The 18,694-nt window shown below is 44.3% G+C and overlaps 1 protein-coding gene across 1 annotated transcript; it reads right to left on the reverse strand.

The window, feature by feature from the left end:
- Positions 1–528: 528 nt before the first annotated feature.
- On the reverse strand, positions 529–18,580 carry dnm3b (dynamin 3b). Its single transcript, XM_062557562.1, has 21 exons — positions 18,310–18,580; positions 17,448–17,802; positions 15,509–15,582; positions 15,155–15,304; positions 14,450–14,653; positions 13,500–13,598; positions 13,148–13,308; positions 12,668–12,810; positions 12,334–12,469; positions 11,776–11,843; positions 11,151–11,289; positions 10,908–10,994; positions 10,289–10,359; positions 10,085–10,139; positions 8,459–8,572; positions 4,601–4,710; positions 3,832–3,946; positions 3,454–3,618; positions 3,104–3,339; positions 2,831–3,004; positions 529–2,177 (listed from the first exon to the last, which is right to left on the reverse strand). The coding sequence occupies exons 2-21, from the start codon at positions 17,606–17,608 to the stop codon at positions 2,135–2,137; spliced, it is 2,505 nt and encodes an 834-aa protein (XP_062413546.1). The 5' UTR covers positions 17,609–17,802; positions 18,310–18,580; the 3' UTR covers positions 529–2,134.
- Between the last annotated feature and the right edge of the window lie 114 nt (positions 18,581–18,694).

Consider the following 18,694-nt stretch of genomic DNA (forward strand, 5'->3'; position numbering starts at 1 on the left):
ATAAAAAATATTTGGCCCATTTTTAAATCCCTTCACAACTGCAATAACTGTACATTTAGGTGAGGTCTCTGCTGCCATCATGTGGCTTAAAGCGGGCGTTGATTCCTCAGTAATCCAATAAATGTAAAATGAATGAGCTGGTTTGCTTAATCTTTCAAAGTACGCAGTTTGCATAGTACGCATCACTCAACCAAAGCCATCATTAAATGCACTTGTTTAGATAATGTTGTACATACTCTGCTCCAAAGTTGTGATCATCATTTAGATATTTTTAGTTACATTGGTAGATGTTTATTAGGTTTATGTTTTGCTTAAATATATGACTTTCATCAAAGGACACATCGTCTAGTTAAATGTAAAGGATTATTACCATTGGCAGAGACTGTGAGGTATACAGCACACTGTTCTTCAAATCCAGACATTTCCCTTTATGTATTTATAATAATTTACCATGTAATTGGTAATAATACTAATATTAGTATACTAATACCAGCGACTTCTACAATAAAGACTGTGTTGACAAAGTGAGACATTATGAGGAAGAAGTTTATTGAGGAGCGATACAGAGACACAAAAAATAACAACCGAAGCAATTCCCCGGTTTAACATTATGCCCTCTGCTAAACAATGCCATCCCACTACAACGAGAACCATTTTCTTGTTGTTCTTCAGCTGATTTGATAAATTATTTTCAACTTTCCAATTCTCTTTCTACATTTAGCTTTGGCAATACAGAAGTGTAACTCATGCCAGTAAGGCAGTCTAAATCAGAGAGAAGAGAATAGAGACACAGAGAACAATTAAAGCGCTAGGATCCTTGATGAGGTCTTAATAGTCCACAGGTACAGTATCTCCTTATCATTGCCTATATACATCAGAAAACAGTTTAGGCCCACATACACAATAACAAACTGACAGAGAAGCACTTGAACATTGACAATACCACCTTAAGCTCTGATGGAGATGCTGACCGACCAGCCTGGATGGTCGTGAGGGAAGAGGAAATACGAGAGAGGATAGAGTTAAGAAAGGAGAAGGAGCGCTAGTTTGTGATGGGCGAGGGGTTTTGCAAGTTTCAAACCTGAGAAAAAGTCTAGATGGAAACATGTAAATGCATGTTCTTTGTTCGTTCAATGGGGAACTCTGGGTTACGTTTTGTTTTGTTTTTTCCCATCTCACAGGTCAGCATCTGAAGCGGAGTTTTAAGGCTGCAAGGGTCACAACTTGACCATTGATACAGCACAGGTGGACACCTATGAGAAGGTTAAATGTATTATTGAGGCTGTTTCCATATAGAGAATACTGACAGTGCTCCTCAGCCTTGCTATGTGTGTGTGGCTGCTACTACAACACAGGAACGACTCACAAAAGTCCAACATTAAATTGACCCCAAAGCGTTTTTATGATTCACCATTAACAGCTTTGACCATGAAAACAAATACAAATGAAACGGCAACAAACGTGCAGACGGACGGCACATGCACACGTGTCCTCACACACTCGTACACAGAGTTACTCTCACACAAACACACACGTACACGCCCACATACTAAGATACAACTTCTGTTCCTAAGAGAACATTAAGCCGATAATTAACACTTAAGGGGGCATTATACAATAAATTCATACAATACTAAATCAAACCCCGCCTACATATAGGCAAATTAGTCCCTCCCCTGTATACATACACACGAAACACGTGCACACACACACTCTACATACAGTACACACACACTCCCATGCAATAAAAGCAGCTTATGTGCCATGCTGCATTTTGGAATGAGTAGGGCAGTGCGGCTGCTGAGCATATTTGTGTGGAGAAGCAGCAAGTGGGGGCAGTGGTTGACTTGGTGAGGGGTCGAGGTTCCAGGGACGGATACCGGGTAGTGGATCTGCTTAGCAAACCTGGACCACAGGCGATTAACAAGCGCACATACACATACACCACAATACAAGTACCATACTGTACATACATATATGGACATCGTCACCTGGCAGGGAATTGAGGGTCAGGGGGTCAAAGACTTCATTGTCTGCACTAAGGAGGGTCCAGGACAGCAGAAGAATGGCTAATAGAGGAGTGATGGGATGGATGAGTGAGGGAGATCCGTGTATGAGGAACCCATTTAGATGTTTATGGCGGGGCTTGTCTTGTGGGAGATGGCGGGGGCCGCCGGCTTGGGTGTGAAAATGAATGATAATGTGTAAGGAGAAGTGTCAGAGAGAATAGGGTGGAAAGGAGATTAAAACAAATGAGGAGAAGGTAGTAAATGAGACAAAAGGAGACAAGAAACATGATTAGTCTTCACGCAGCTTTAAGAGATCTGTGATGGTTTGTTTTAAAGTAAATTTATAGAAATATCTTCAACCACTCGCAAAGAGTCAAAACTACAGAGCGAAAGATTGTTGAAAACAAAATTGCAGAGGTAGATGAGAGGCTTAAAAATATGAAGCTTTTGCCACTAGCCGTCTTTACGACCAAATTGGGGGAAAGACTTTTCCTGGAAAGAGCTCTTGGAAACTATTCTTTGAACATTTCACTGTTTAAAAAAAAAAAACAGCTCATATTAGCTCGATATTTACAATAATTACAACCTATACCTCACCGTGGCTTTCCATAGAAAAGTAGATTACATTTATTGGCTGGAAACAAATGAGCTCTTCACTTTGAAGCGGATTCGATTTTAAATAATATGATTGTAATTCCAGTTGCATGCAAATAGATCACTTTTTAACAAAAGATAAAGTATGATTCATTCCAATGACAAATTGTACCATCAATATTACGGTCCTAATAATTCATATACCCTCAAAGACGTGTGTTATTTACCTGGGGATGCTAGGAGGGGCCCTGTTGGGGCGGCTGGGAGCCTGAGGGCTGTCAGCACTGTTGTTGAAGGGCCCCAGGGGTCCTGGACGGTTTGGCGGTGGCGGGGCCCCTCGGGGGCTCGGCCGCTGGCCCGAGGACATCCTCCTGGAGGCAGTGGGGCTGGATGGAGGAGACCTGGAGCAGCAGAGATGATATAGCGTTGATTCATGTTGGGGACAGAACGAGTGCAGAAGGGATGTGCATGTATAGTCAGTTTGGCTCTAGTAACTTTACCTCCGAGGACCACCTGGACCTCCCACCCAGGAGCTGTCAACAGGCGGAGGCATGGGGACGGTGATGGTGGTGGTGGAGATGTCACCAATTATGGCCAGGGCCTCCTTCAGGGCCTGGTGAGTCTTCAGCACCTCGTCCCTCCTTTGGGCCTGCTCCTGGGACTCGTCCATCAAGGCATTCTGGTCACCAGCAGAGTACAGCTGGGCCAACAGCTCAGCATTGATGAAGTCCTTGACCTAGTGGCAGGATGATCGTTCATGGCCTGTCACCAGCAGTAACTTAATACAATAACAGCTAAATCAAGCCGTCGACCCTACAAATGAAAATGTGACGATGTGATGTTTTCTTACATTGTTGATCATGAGATGCATGATGGTCTTGGGCATGAGGTCTCGGATGCACTTGTTGACAATAGCCATGTAGGAGTCCACCAGGTTACGGATGGTTTCCACTTTACGCTCCAGCTGAGGGTCCATGGAGAAGTTATCTGCAGCGGTGGTGGTCTCACTCTCAACCTGCAGAGGGAAGAAAGGAAAATGACTTTTTTTTAAAAGGGAGAGAAAAAGGGAGGTTCATGCAAGAATACGGGATTAAATCTACAAAACATGTTGGGTGCAGTGCAAAGAATTGACTAAACGGTAAATGATAATATGATAGGATCAAAAGCTAAGAAACTCAGACACAGATAGACAAAAGGACCAATTGAGGTAGAATATGAGTGTTCTAACCGCCATGACTTTCTCAGGATAGACCCCGGCACGCAGGAGAGAAGATTTCCAGCTTTCCACATCTTCCTGAGAGTCACAGGCCAACTCCAGGGTGCGATTGTCCTTGTACACATTCCTAAACAACCGGGACATAGGAAAGTATCATGTGACACCGCCGATTGATTGAACAATTAACTATTTCAAAACATGGACAACTTTTTGGGGGTTTTGAACCAGGAGGGATGAGATAACTGAGTTGCCATATATTAACTAACAGGACGTTCGGCACCATTAGTAAACACGCAGCCCTGATACTTCACATTTTAAACAGATGCATTGTGTCATGGATAGATTACAGTACTGTAGGGGCTTTTTCCTGTGTTTTTGGTTTCAACATTACTATTATATCATCAAGGCCCTCAAGTAACTTGTTTTTATAAATATACCACTGCAATAAATCACCGTAAAATGTTTGGTATTGTATATACATATTTTACACTTCTTTAAACTTCTTGAACACACTGAACATGAAGAAAGAACTTGGTGAACTGAGATGCAGGTCTAAAAGAAACAGTTCCTTTTTGCCCGAGCCTGAGATCATGCATACGTTCACGCATTCAAACTGAGCCAAATACGTAATACGAAACATATTTCAGCTGGCACACCAGCACACAGGCCTTGGACTCTCTAACTCCGTCTACTGCACGTGATTGCTGTAAAAAAAAAAGCCTTATTTTATTTGCAACCACATGAAAAGTGAAAGGAACAATGTTAATATCTCCCTACTGACCTTGACTCTGTATTGAAAATGCAAAATATGTGCTTGCTGGACATAAAGCTCTTCTCCACATCGCGGACCTTTAGGTTGTCCAGAGGGAGCATGTACTTCTTCTCTTTCTCCTGTGAAGGAAGAAAAACACACGGTATGGATCACCAGCCCTTATAAGAACAATAGCTGTTTACCCCGTTTCTCATTTTCATGCAATTAAATGATCGCCTGTTGTGCAAGAATAAGTCCACAGGAAGAAGGTGAAATCAGGTTTTTTAAAAGGCAAGAGGGATAGGCAAAAACAAAATGGGTGAAACGAGGGAGGAGGAATGGGGGAGACATGAGAGTGGGAGGTAGGGGGAGAGTGACTGGAGAAGGGGGAAGCAGAAACGGAGAAGGGGGAACACATGTGGAAGTCGTTACAGTGTTGGTCGAGGCACAGTCGTTCTTCACGGTGCGTTTTGCCAGGGAGAGCTGGCCGCTGCAGGCTGAGTAAACGGAGTAAGACGGGGGGGGGAGGGAGGGGGGGGGCAACGCAGATACACGCGTGCACCGGAGGGCCGGTGCTCAAACACGAGGCCCCTGCTCGGAGGTAGAAGCTGAAGCACAGCTGTATCACATTCAGAGACGGCCTGCGACGGATGTTTAGGTTGATGAAACTCTGCTCTTTGTTTTTACACTCCATCCCCTAAACTCCATCTTTCTTAAATTGCTCTGTCTTTTTTCCTTTTATTCCTCCCCCTCTAAATTTTCTCAATATTTTTTCTTTCCATTCCAGAGGGGCCCACTTCCTGCCTGATTTTTTTTTTTTTTTAAAGAAGAAGAAGGAGGGAGAGAGCGCGAGAGAGGGAGAGATTAAATGACAGCCTGGCGTTAAAATTCAACATCTGGTAGTGCTTAGCAGCACGGAGAGACCCAGGGAAGGAGGGAGAAGTTTAAGGGACGGCGGGCGAAGGAGGAGGAAGAAGAAACACACGAGTGGATTTGCGAAAGATTTGCAGACGAAAGCCCACATCTGGTCCGAAGGCCCGGGAAGAGGTGGTAGGTGGTCGCAGGTGAGACTTAAATAGGATGAAAAGAGGATACAAAAAGACAAGACTAGAAAACTCTGCAGACTCTTCTGTGTTGTATTCCCCAAGGGGGTCACTACAACCCATATATGGGCACACGGGTCTCCTCCCTTTTCCTCTCCCTCTCCCTTTCTCACTAACTTACCCCCCCCTCCGCCCCCTCCCAGTCTTTCTCTTTCCCTCTTTTTTGTAATTCCCCCTCCCCGAACGTGCAGCCAGTCGGTCCCAGTCGCCCGAGCGAATGTGCCACGTCAAGGCTGGATACTCTTCATGGCCGGCGTGACCAACACGGACCGCGAGGGGACCCGGGGCTCCAAACTTCAACCAAAACAAATAAACAAGCCCAAGAGACGCGCAGCCAGAGGCGCCGGGGGGGGAAGGCGACAGACATGGATGAGGCCAGTGGCAGTTTTCTCAACAGTACGGGATCCCCGCTGCCAAAAAGGAGAGGGCCGAAAGGCAGGGCACGGACGACGGAGCCGCCCGCCAGCATCTGGAATGGCAGAAAAACAGCACACGGGGCCCCAAGGCTCGCAAACTCCGGCTCCGTCCACCCAGTGTTCAGACTACCTGTTCATTATCATACTGGTGTACAGTAGTCTGCACATTGGTTAGACTGGGCACGGGCCGTCTTCTGCCAGTGTGTCTTTCTGTGTTGCTCCCTTTGTCTCCCTGTTGGTATTTCAAGTCATCAAGATGTGTGTTTTTTTTTCCTGTGTTCCTTCTCTCTCACCCTTTGCTTTTTTTCCCCCTCTATTCGTAATCTGAGTGTGATTCATATTCATCTGTATTTTGTTCTAAGAGCATTCTAACCCTCGCAACTTTCTTTTCACCCCTTTTTGGAATAAATGTGCATCACAAATTTTCAACAGTAATTGCAAATTTGACAACTTGCCATGTAAAAAGGTTTGAGTAAAATCGTTAAAATGTTCACAGTCAAAACTCACAAAATGGCAAGCTCACATAATGTTTAGTATGAATGAGTAAGTGTGCAGGCTGCTAATCGGGTGCTCTGATGAAGATGTGGTCCAACTGGAAGGGGGAGGAGTGAGTGTGGCTGGAAAGCATCTAAGCAGGCCGAAGGAATGAGGGACAATCAATCAAGTGGAGTTTGAAAATACAGTCAGACACCTCTAGTGAGGTTATTTCAGTGGGTGGCCAAAATGGAGTTGGACAATTTAAGGCAAAGGACGCAGATGTAAACTAGATGCCGTGGTGTCAAATAACGGCAATGGGCTGCGAGAAAAAGTGTGTGTTAAGTTTGATTGGTCGGTTGAGTGAGATTGTATTACGGTCAGCTCTTGTGATGTCGGGCCGTGAGGAAACTCAAGGAGTGGACATGAAACGATCCGAGCTGTTGCATGCGCACATTTACGCATTAAATAGGGACAAAACGGCAACTTTGTGTCCTCAAGTGATGGCTGCTGATGAAGATTGAACGTCGGGGGGGGGGGGGGGGGGTATTGATATTTGATATACAGGGGTTTCTCTCTGCCAAAACTTTGGAGGCTGCTGTTTGGATTTAAAACTTGTGATTTTCCTGCCAAGAATGCGAGCAGTTCCAAAGTAACGGCCAACCGCAGGAGCGAGGAGGGAGTGCGAGTTCGTATGTGACTAAAGAAAGTTCACGGGGTGTAAAACAGAAATATAACAAGGCGAAGTCTATCATTTCCTACGTTACCACAGTAACGTATCAGATGACATTCTGGAGAGGCCGTGTGCTGTGTGGCCCATGCGCTCTCTGAGGGGGCCGCGTGTGCGTTCGTATATTTTTGGGGCGTCCGTCACTGAACATTTGGTTGGGATTTGGGCTGTTCCAAATTAGCATAGAAGGGAACGCCTGAACCCCAAGTGGAAAGAGAAAGAAAGAGAGAAGGAAAAAAGAAAAGAAGGGAAACTCAGAGACAAAGAAAGATGGAGGGAAAGACGGGGTGAATGATAAGGACCATGGTCAAACTCTTCAACAAAGGCTGAATGCTCACAAAGAGTGAGTAGATTGCACAACATTTAGGTATTTCTCTCCAAACTGCACTCTGGCGAGATACTAAAAAAAAAAAAAAAGGTCCAATAATGAAAACCCCACAGAAGCAACAACACCAACTGGCCGAAGGAGTTGCAGTGTGTCTGCCTATCTACACTTGCTGTGCAGAATAACCTCCAACCTGTACAGCAGGCACAGACAGGCAGATAGACGTCAGCCTGCCCCATAAAGTCAGCAGGAAGGAACCAACGCTGCAAAGCGACGCAATCAGTTTTTCTCCAAAAGCAGTATAATGTTTTTTTAATGTCTTTATGATGTATTGTCATTGATAATGGAAATAAAGATGATCAAATTCATGCATGAGATCCAAGTCATTTATAAACTATGTGTATACATGTAATGGATGGTTCCATTTGGCATTAACCAGAATGTTATTGATTGGTTTCAGTTGTTTTTGTTAAATACATAAAGAGCAATCCACAAAGAATATTTTGCACATTTTCTCAATACATTTTACACCCTAAACTAACTTCCGTACCTCCAGGACACATTCATAGGAAATGTAGAACTGGGACATATGATTTGATCTCTTATAGTACCCTCATTCTGGTATAAGCGTCAAAGTCATAAATAGAACAAAAAAATTCCACAACCTCTCCAACTCCTGACAGAAATATCTGTCTTTAGCTGCAAAATACCCTGAACCGAAAGACATTAAAACGCTTTGTAAGGCCGAGGTGGGATTACAGTCAGTGAAAATTCTCTATTTGCATTTGTTATTGCGAGCAACCTCATCGTCACGGTAAAAAATATTGCTGCTCTGCTCACCTCGTCATCCTTAAACCAGGAGAAGCTCTCGGCAGTCAGCACAAACCAGTACTCCTTGGCTCCTCCCTTCATGATGCTGATGTTGTTGATGGTCAGCCAGCCTTTGCGAATGACCTGAGTGGAGGGCAAGGTCAGAAAGTTAGAAATTGGAAGGAAAACCTTAAAACCATAAGAAAAAAAACCAAGAGCATGACAGGCGGTCTTCAGCCGTAGTCATTTTGATTTCAACTCACTCGCTTCTAAAGCAATAACTTCAGTCAACACATCCGAAAATGTGCAGCTAATCAATGCATGAGTTGCAATGAAATGTGGGGATCAGGTTAGGTGTGTCACTGTGTCATTGTGAGTCACTCGGAGCCTAGCATGTGATTGTGTATCAGTGCCGTCTCATTCAAGGGAACCGTGTTCACGACGCTTCAAGCAGAGGCCTGTGGTGTTAGCTTGTTAAAGTGACCGTTGTGTAAGTGCTCCAAGCACACAACGAAGCATGTGTCGGTCAACTGTGTTAGGTGCGTCACCCCCTGCGAGCCAACATAAACGGGCCCGTGGGCACAGTGCCGAGTGATTATTAGGTTCGATTATTGTCAGTCTTGCACCACTTAAAGACTCACTGAAGAGGTTACACAAATCACGACAAAGCCTTTCTGTCATAAGCAAACTTTAGCGGGCTGTTTAGTGCTTGGATCTAAAAGAAATGTTTCTCACACTTTTTTGTCTTAGAAGGGACACTTTTTAACTGCCAAACCGAGGAGATTTTTAGTTTCTTTTGTTTTTATTGTTGGCAACCCCTTGTAGTCTTCGGGCGCTTGTGGGTGAAGGTGTTAGAAAGTCAACGGCTAGAAAGTAAACCCTTACAATCAGGCCTGATGCTGGAGGAGAGGAGGCCTGCAACAGAATGCGGGGGATTTAGATCCAGATGATGGAAACTTTTCCAGCGCAACTTGTGTTCAAGAAAACGTCTCTGGCCAGCAGAAACTCACACGGACTATTTGAAATACTTCAAACCGTCAAAAGCGGGAAAAGCTAAAAGAAGAAGCGGTGCTGCGGAGCACCACCCAAAGGGGCATACGTGTTATTGCAGGCACAAATGACAAAGCAAACCATAACCCACAATGAGCGATACTCACCAACAGACACCCTTAAGAGGGTAGCTGAGATTCTCACTAAGGGATGGGGATGAAATGCAAAGTGGCACCTTGATGACACAGGAAGGGTTCAAAGAAAGGGAAATGTCTCAACAACAACACCAGTGATCATGGTGGCATAAAGTAATAGAACCCAATGTAATTCTTTTAATGAGGTAAAATCATAAAACCAAAAAAAAGCAAAACAAACCACTGTACCGAACTGGTGCTCCACAAAGTATAATACACCATGCATGGTTAAAATAATAAAATTATGATAATGAAATTATACAGAACACAAGAAAAAAAAACATGTGCAATGCAAAGGATTTACTCAAATGAAAAAGCATCTTGGATTTGATTTCTTTAATTTCAGCATCTCTCTCTCTCTCTCTCTCTCTCTCTCTCTGTGCAATGGCCACCCTGCTGCAGTGTGGGCCCTCCCTTGACCCCGCGCTCTGCTGTTTGTGTGTGACACACACGAGACATGACAAATGCTCACCTGATTTCCTGCTGAACTCTGGCTCTTATTAGTCTGACTGCTCCGCTGCTGCGCACTGCGGCGGAGAAACAACAAAACAGAGACGGCGGGATGAATGGAGAGGAGAGAGAGCGGGAGGGGGGGGCGGGGGGGGGGAAACATTACAAATGAAATCTTCGAAACAAATCAGATCTATCGTGGTGGAGCCGGGCTAATAGTGTTTACTTAGCAAAGCCAATGAAGTCTTCGTGGTTAGTGTTGATGTATGACAGCTGGATGTCTATCAACAGCAGAACCTGCAACAACACAAAACATTTAACGTAGAGCGAGTCATTCTTGGAGGGACATTGCAGTTTGACATTTTGGGAAAGACACTTGCTGAGAGTCAGATGAGAAGACAAAATATATATGCCTCTGGCCAGTAGCTAAGCATGAAGACTGGGTGCAGGGTAAATAAAGCAGCTGCAAAAAAAACTGATCTGTGGATTTTACAACTTGTAATACACAAAATATTAATTTGTGAGCTTTTGAGATGCTGGTATTTGGAGTGTATTTTTACTATGCTAAGCTAACTAGCTGCAGGTGGAAGCTTTAATGTATCCTTTGCAGACAAGACGGTGGCATCGATCTTTCCGAATGTTCCCAGAATTATTTTTGAAACGCATTATGTTATACAGTATGCATATTAACAGCTGTTTGGTTAATGAGTAGCTTCTTTCTAATGCTATAACATAACAATGACAGATATGCCAATATAAACCTGTCGCATACCTCCCCTCATAAACTAAAGTGTACCATGTGCCCTAATCCCAAAGTAGTGTGTGCTCATGTATAGTAGTGTTACCTGGTCCTTGGCCCGACTCTCTCTGTCCCGGATATGAGAAGTCACAATTCTCTCAGTTTCCTCGCGCAGCATGGGGAAGCACTCCAGCTGAAAACACACATGTCACAGATTATCACTCACAGAAATGTAATACTACAAAACAAACACACTCAAAAAAACAGGACTGAGCTCATTTCTGATCTTTCCTTCCTTCTCGACCTTTAAACTTCCGGATCCCCCCCCCCCATAAACCTCATGAGTTACCTTGTTGGAGCACTGGCGCACAGTGTTTATCAGTTCCTGGATGACCATGTCCACACACTTGACACAGGGTCCTTTCAGCTTTATGACCTGCTTCTTCACAATGGCCTCAAACGCCATGTCTGGGGTGAAGAGTCCAGTCCTGACACCCGCCAAGAAGAGGAGAAACAGGGTTTAATTGCGATGAATCATATGTTATGTGGTAGTCTGCGGTTGGAGTGATAATGGGGTGAGGGCTACAAACTGGATAGTTATTGGACAAGCGGTTGTTGTTGAAGGGACTTCAGGCTAAAATGTGATGTTACTTTAAATGTCAGATTTCTCGCTTGGGTGGCAATTACTTTGGCTGTGATGGCTAACTGCTGCTGAACCAACATAGAAACACAGAGAGATGCTCGACTGAACATCCCTTCATTACAAATTCCCATCCAAACGTTTTTAGGCTCCTTCCAAATGGAAAGATCTGTATTTTTACTACTATTTTATTCTTGTAATAATGATGGATTGGGCATCGGTAGCATCACTGGTAGGTATATCTAAATGATTATGGGGATTTTATGACTTTTGGGTAAAAACCGATGAGTGTATAAAATAAATAAATATTTCTGTTGGTTAGATCGATTTCTACCTGATACCGTGGATGTTTTTGATGGCATAACTGATCTCACGACGCATCTCCTTCTCATCACACTCCATCTGAAGGGGACAGGGAGCAGCAGTTTAGACACGGCATACAGAGAAAAAAGTTATTTAACTATAAAAAAAAAACAGCTGCTTGGTTATTTAAAAAACACCACAAAAAGCTATATTTATATGATGAGTTTTAAAATGTATTGATAATAGCAATGCTATTCAACAGAAAGATTAAGAGGACTATAAGGTGTGTATAAAAAGATGTAGATTGCAACATTTGTAATTTAGTTTTACATTCAGCCTTTAAGACCCCATTGTGTTAAAATGAACTGTAAAAAGACTGCATTTTAGCTCCTTTGTTTAGGGAAATATCTGGAGATAAGTGCCACAGTCTCTACAAAGACAGGAAAGTGAGGTCATAACCTTTGTATCTTTCTGTTTGTGGCAACTTGGGAATAATTATTTTATAATTATATTTCCAAAGAGGTCATGTAATTTCCCCCTGGTTGATTATCTCCCTTGTTTAATTTTCAGTGCCATCTTCTTCTCTGACCTTGACCAGCTCAAAGGGGAAACGCTCATGGAAGATGCGGTTGATTTTTGCTCCACCGGACAGCTCCACTGTGTCCACCTGATCCCCTGAGCCCTCAATCCTTTTCTCAAAGTCCACAGAGAACTGCTGCACCATTCTGAGAAACACAACATTGAAAAACAGTTGAATAACAAACAAGTTAGTAGTTAGTAGTGACTTGTAACATCTAAAATAAGAGTGGATAGGCAATGGGGGCCGTCGGAGAACGGTGATCTCTCCCGGATGTCACACACTTGGCTTTCATCAACTACGTCCTATGTAACTGCTCTTGTTGTGGGAAAAACGGGGCACTGACTGCAACAGCTGCTTGGTTTTGCGAGATGGGTCATCAGGTCGGTATCCCCGGTATTCCTCGGCCTCCTTGTCCAGATCCAACAGCTGGGACTGCAGCTTGCTGCGGAAAGATGGCAGCGTGTCTCGGATGTGGTTGGTCAATTGCTGTGGACACACAAAGCCAGCGAAATGAAACACAATATAATCACGAGCGAGTCAAAAAGCAGGTGTACGTTATTGCCATTTTGGCTGTTCAGTGATTCACCCAAAAGGACGTATATTTCAATGTAATCATAGATGACGTATAACACAGCAGAGATAGTGTGGAATGCCTGAGTGAAATGATAAATTATTACTGAACTGAACTAGTAAGAGTGAGTGCATTTTCCACCCACTGACACCCACACTGATGTGCCACACACAATGTAAGAGGGAGAAAAAAAACCATGGCTACCATCTTATTAATGATGTGGGAAAGCACGGGGAGTGAATCTTTGATCACCTCGTTGAGCACTCTCTGCAGTCGGGGGGTGCCCATTTTTTCGGCCATGTGCCTGTACGACGAGTGGGACAAGAAGAACTTCCTCTCGGCCTCCAGCGCGGCCTTGATGTCTTTTCTCCCATCGATGTCCTTCTGACTGCGATTCACCACTCCAATATAACCTGGCAATCAATAAACATGGACACCAATTGAGAGAAAGAATACATACGAACCCCGGGAGATAAAGGCAGCGTTTTTCCCGAGCGACACAAACGCAAACAAAGAGTGAAAGGTTACACGAAGAAATAGCAAGTACACAAGCCAGAGGGGTTGTGGCTGCCATAGTTCACTTTACTGTAAAACAGACAAACACCTCTTCGCAGCGGCAGCAACTTGTTCTCCAGTATTTCCCGGGCGTCTGTGCCCTCGTCCATCAAGTCCAGTTTGGTGATAACTCCAATAGTCCTCAGACCTAGAAAAGGGGTCAGATTGAAAGGAGGAAAATTGTAATGGAAACGTCAAATTGCTTGTTGGAAGTTAATGGAACCATTTTCTTTAATAATTACTTGAAGTTTGGGTCACTTTTCTTTGTTAAAGTACACTTGCCAGCATCAGCTTTACAGCTTCACGTCTATTATTTTCTTTCCCACCTTTGCACTTATTTCTTCACTCCTATTTAATTCATCTTTGTCCACGTGACGTCATTCTCTCCAGGCATCTGTGGCCGTCATTATCCCATCTCTCTGTCATCGTCTACCCTCTTCCATCTCACTTTTCTTGTCTAATATTATTCATCCCTCCCACAAGATTACTTTGTCCGAGACCTCCTGTTCGTAGCTAATTCATCCTCCTCTCCCGTGTCCTCCTGTCTGAAGGTCAAATTCTTTGGGCATTACATTAAGTTTGATTCCTTTCTTACCATTCGTCATCATCCCACTTCTAATGTCTATTATTTCCTTAATGTCACCCTCATCTTGTTGTTTTTCTTTCAGACGTTTTTTTCCTCCCACCTCATGTATCTTTTGATGCTGTCCTTATTCTCCACTATCCACTTCTCTCAGCCCCCTGTATCTAATAATAACGTGTCACTTGATCGACCCTCTATAGGGATATTCTGTTTTACACACTCAGAGAGGTCATAAAATGAGGTCAGACACGGAGAACCATCCATGCAGCCGACGTTGATTAGATGTCTTGCCCAGGTCGGTTTCACTTACCACAAGGCCACCGTTTTATGTGCTCCATTCACTTCCATTTGACCTCCTTCATCTCACATACATATCCCTTCACTCCCAATACCTATCCCCGTGAACCTGTCCTTACCCTGTGGATCGACATCCTTCGCCAGTTTAAGAGCATCGGAGTTGGCCAGGTCAGAGTTGGCGGGAGTGACAGCCAGGATCAAGCAGCTCTCTCTGGTGATGAACTGCATGATCATGTCCCGGATCTGCTGCTCGATGTCTACAGGCTGGTCTCCAACCGGCACCTTGGTGATCCCCGGTAGGTCGATAAGGGTCAGGTTGAGCACTGCATGGACACAAAATTGCAATTTAAAAAAACAACCGGCCTTACATGTGAGACATTTATGTTTCTACCTATTGTTAGTAAGTTCTCAGTATTCCCATGGATTATAGAAAAAAAATAGAATTAAATTAGAACTAATGGCACCTAATTTTCGACCGTGGCAAATCATTTTTTATAAAGCAATCTATCAGTATAGCTTTAATTATGAAAATACCATCTTTAGCAAAAAATAACACCGAAACATGAAATGATCTACTAAGCTGCCTCCCTCCCACCCCTCAATGATATATATATGAGGAATTCATGCACTGTGTTATTATTTTGCGGACAACAACACATTTCTTGTTTCTCGAGACCCAGTTAAAAAAAAAAACAAATTCTGCCACCTAATAATACAAAAAGTAAAAGCAAGATGACTCACAGCTTTTCACAATTTTCAGTGAAGGAAAAGTGTTATTGTGTGCTGTTGCTTGACAGTGAAAGCAAGAGAGAAGAGCTTCGCACCGTGAGGGGAGTAAACACGCAGGTTGATGGGGACGGGAGAAATGCCTTTGTTGGCCCCCGTGACGCGGTCCGTCTCGGCCTCTATCTCTTGGCGGACCTCGTCGAAGTCTGTGAACTTCTTCCCTTTGCAATGGAGGAATTCCGCCCATTCTGAGAGGATGGAAATAAATATGTAAACCTGGGATTAGCGATGGCTGTGCTGCATGTGGCTGAGAGCAAAAATAATGCCAATGTGAAAGGGATAGAAGACAAGGAAAAAAAAAACACCATTTAAAAGGGGGGAGAGGGGAGGCTGTGTTTGTGTGTATGTCTGCATGCTAGCATGTGTGGGCGTGTAAATGAGTGTGCGCCCACCTGCAGTGGCGCTGATAAGCTGCAGAACCAGGGGCCTGCGGGTGACAATACCAGATCCACGAGGCAGAAAGTCCCTGAGGAAAAAAACTCATTAAATCAAACCACAGTCAATGTAGACATTCATCAAAGACTATTCGTATGGATATTGGTGGCACAATGATCATTTTATTTTTAAGCTTTTTTCCCCCTAAAGTCTTAAAGGGGAAATATTTTGTATATTTTAATGTGCAAGTTACTTTTCAATGTCACTCATCTGGAATGCTGTACGCTAGTTCAACGTCTAAGAGCAATAGGAGCCATTTAAGGAACACAGCAATTCCTGTTGCTTTCAGCTCCTGCTGCGGCAACAAAGTTCTCCAACAGTACAGAGCAATTTGACCTGATAAACAATAGGTCAAAATGAAGGAGCTCCATTGCTGACAAGAAGCGCTTTCATTTAAAAAACGATGACACCACCATTTCCTGAGGGTTTCCACACCAAATTGTTTTGCGTTTGTGTGAACGTGTGTCCTCTTCCGAGTGAGCAAATGCACACAGGAGGACACACACCCAACAGCCATCAAAACCGCCTCCTGTGCTAAAACTCTGTTCCAAGAAACCGTATTATCACATATCGACTCCCGGGGCTCCCTCAATGAGTTAAAGAAAAAAAGACCATGCGGCCCACTGCTTGTCTATTCAGCACTGAATCCACTGTGCAGAGCCAGTTCTGGACAGATGGACCATTACTCAGCATCACGCCTCTCAATGAGGGCTGGAAGAGGAAAAATCTATTCTGCAACTGCAAATATGCATGTTGAAAACAGCACAAGGAAGGAACTATTGGTCACACTGAAGACAATCTAGCTGATAATGCAAATTCAGGGAAAATGTGAGGCACAGGTTGAATGAAACAATATTGAAGCAACAGAGGTTCAGCCATTCAAGCTTTAAAAACAGTGGCTCCTATACTTCAACCTGAAAAGCATCTTTCAATGGGAATTCTCTGCCCCTTAAATGTTTAGTCTACTAGATAAATTAGATTAAATCTGGGGTACCTACTCAGACATTGCAAAACTCCCTCAGTGAGAACGTTAAAAAGCAGATTTCACATGTTGGGTACAGAGTTCTGGTGATATTAAATCAACTGGCACCAACACAAGGACCAATGCTACGATAAATGAAATGTTTTTCTGCAAATTCTGGTATTAAACTAACCATCAATTAAAAGAATGGTTCCAGATAATTGAGCAGCAAAAAAAATATTCTTGCTGCAGATATGCCATCACATTGTATCTTGTGCAGTTCTTGTTATTGGAAGCGGCTGTGTTTCTGGTCTATCGTTTTACTCAAATAAACATTTAATCAACACGCGCTGTTTACTTTGTCCTTATCTTGAAGTAAAATATAAATTTAAATGCATCCGCTCATAATTTATTTGTTGTGGGTGACCAGAATCCAGGGCACGGTGATGAATATTCATGTGTGTTTTCAGGAGTGGGGGCCGACATGCACAGCAAGTCGGTGACTCAAAATGGTTACACGCAGGGATATTTCTTGGCACAATCCGCATTCTGTGTTGGACAAAGACCATGTTACTATCATTTTTATGGAGACAAACAGCATTGTTATGCCCTCTACAACGGGAAAGATGGATGTTTCTGGTACTGGAAAGTAGCCTGGCTGCAGTTGGTACTGCTCGCACTGAAATCCCTCTGGTACTACTGTAACCCAAATACTGGTTTCCTATAGCCACAGGACAGGGTTGTGTGCATAACAAATAACAATAACCCAACACATAACATGAGTGAAGGCATCATCACAAGACGGAACCGTAGTGACTTAAAGACGGGGGAGAGATGGTTTGAACTCTGCACGGAGATTGGCTCTATAGGCCTCTTATGTCATCCTCAAGGTTAACGGGAGGAGGGATTATCCTATTTCTGGTGGTCAATTTTACCTGCCTACAAAGTTCTCCAGCACGGAGCTCTTCCCTGCGCTCTGACCGCCGACCACTGCGATCTGCGGCAGGTCCAGGTTGCAGGCCTGGCCGATGGAGCTGAAGGCATCCTGCAGCTTGTTGACCAGCGGGATCAGATCCTCCATGCCACGGTTTCCCATGGTGCCTCTAGACGGGAGGACTCGGGATCAGCGAATGAAAATTGAGATAGAGACAGAGAGAGGGGGAGAGAGAGGAAGAGAGGAGGGGGATGTGGCGCTTCTATATTAGTCCGGGATATCGCGGTGCTTGTTGATGTAGGCTAGTGAAGTCATCTAGCCGCGCATTGCCCCGAGCCAAGCGAGGGTCGGAACGACTATGGAGGCAGAGGAGAGAGAGAGAGAGAGAGAGAGAGAGAGAGAGAGGTGCATAAAAAAGAGATATGAACAGACAGGAACAGACAATTGCGCAGTTGCTCACCACTACCACCGTAACCTCTCTCTCTCTCTCTCTCTCTCTCTCTCTCTCTCTCTCTCTCTCTCTCTCTCGTTTTCCTTCTCTCTCTCCTTCTCTATCTATCTCTCTCTCACACACTCTCCATCTTGCACACATACAAACACACACATACACAGCCACCAGCACGAAGCATATACTTTCAAGGGCATTTGGTGAGTGGAGCCTTGGCGGCTCCGTACGGTGTCTTTTCGCAGCACCGTGTCCTCCACCAGCCACAAATCGCACAACACGAACACCACTCAATAAAGGCAACAAAAAACCCCCAACCGGTCGACCGCAGCGTGCAGATCGACGTTTAAACGCCGTGGAACATGGTGCAATCCTAGAGTACATTATAGTAATAAACACAGAATTGTAGTGAGCCTACCCCGCCTCAGGATTCCCTGGTTGTTTTCGGTGTCCGATGGTGCCGGTCGCTGTCCAGTGCTGAAACGACGCGCAAATCTGGCAGCAACGACAAGTGACGAGACCCTGGACGGTTATACAAGCACCACCTGCTATGGCAGTGCATCAGCTTGTTGTCAAATCCCTGTGCATTGATGGTGTTCGCCTGTGGACTTGGTTCCGGTCGGTTGAATGTCAGAGCGGTCTCATCCCGAACACAAATTCGCCTTTGACAGATTAATCATTTTTTTCTCTCTCTCTCTCTCTCTCTTCGCCCCCCCCTCCTCCTCACCTCTCCTCTGTTACGCGGTGTAATTGCGAAGCTGCGCCTTGCGCTTACGCCATAATCGACGCGGTGGAGGACCAAT

This window comes from Pungitius pungitius, chromosome 15 (genome assembly GCF_949316345.1).
Source record: "Pungitius pungitius chromosome 15, fPunPun2.1, whole genome shotgun sequence".
Lineage (NCBI taxonomy): Eukaryota > Metazoa > Chordata > Actinopteri > Perciformes > Gasterosteidae > Pungitius > Pungitius pungitius.

Bases quoted from the DNA above. Each gene is read 5' to 3' on its own strand.
- dnm3b (XM_062557562.1), bottom strand. From the start codon at position 17,608: ATGGGAAACCGTGGCATGGAGGATCTGATCCCGCTGGTCAACAAGCTG. The intron at 13,309-13,499 runs GTGTTTGTCTGT...ATTGATTGCCAG, and splicing joins GTTGCTGCCGCTGCGAAGAG to GTTATATTGGAGTGGTGAAT. The intron at 10,995-11,150 runs GTAACTCATGAG...GTGTGTTTTCAG, and splicing joins TGCGCCAGTGCTCCAACAAG to CTGGAGTGCTTCCCCATGCT.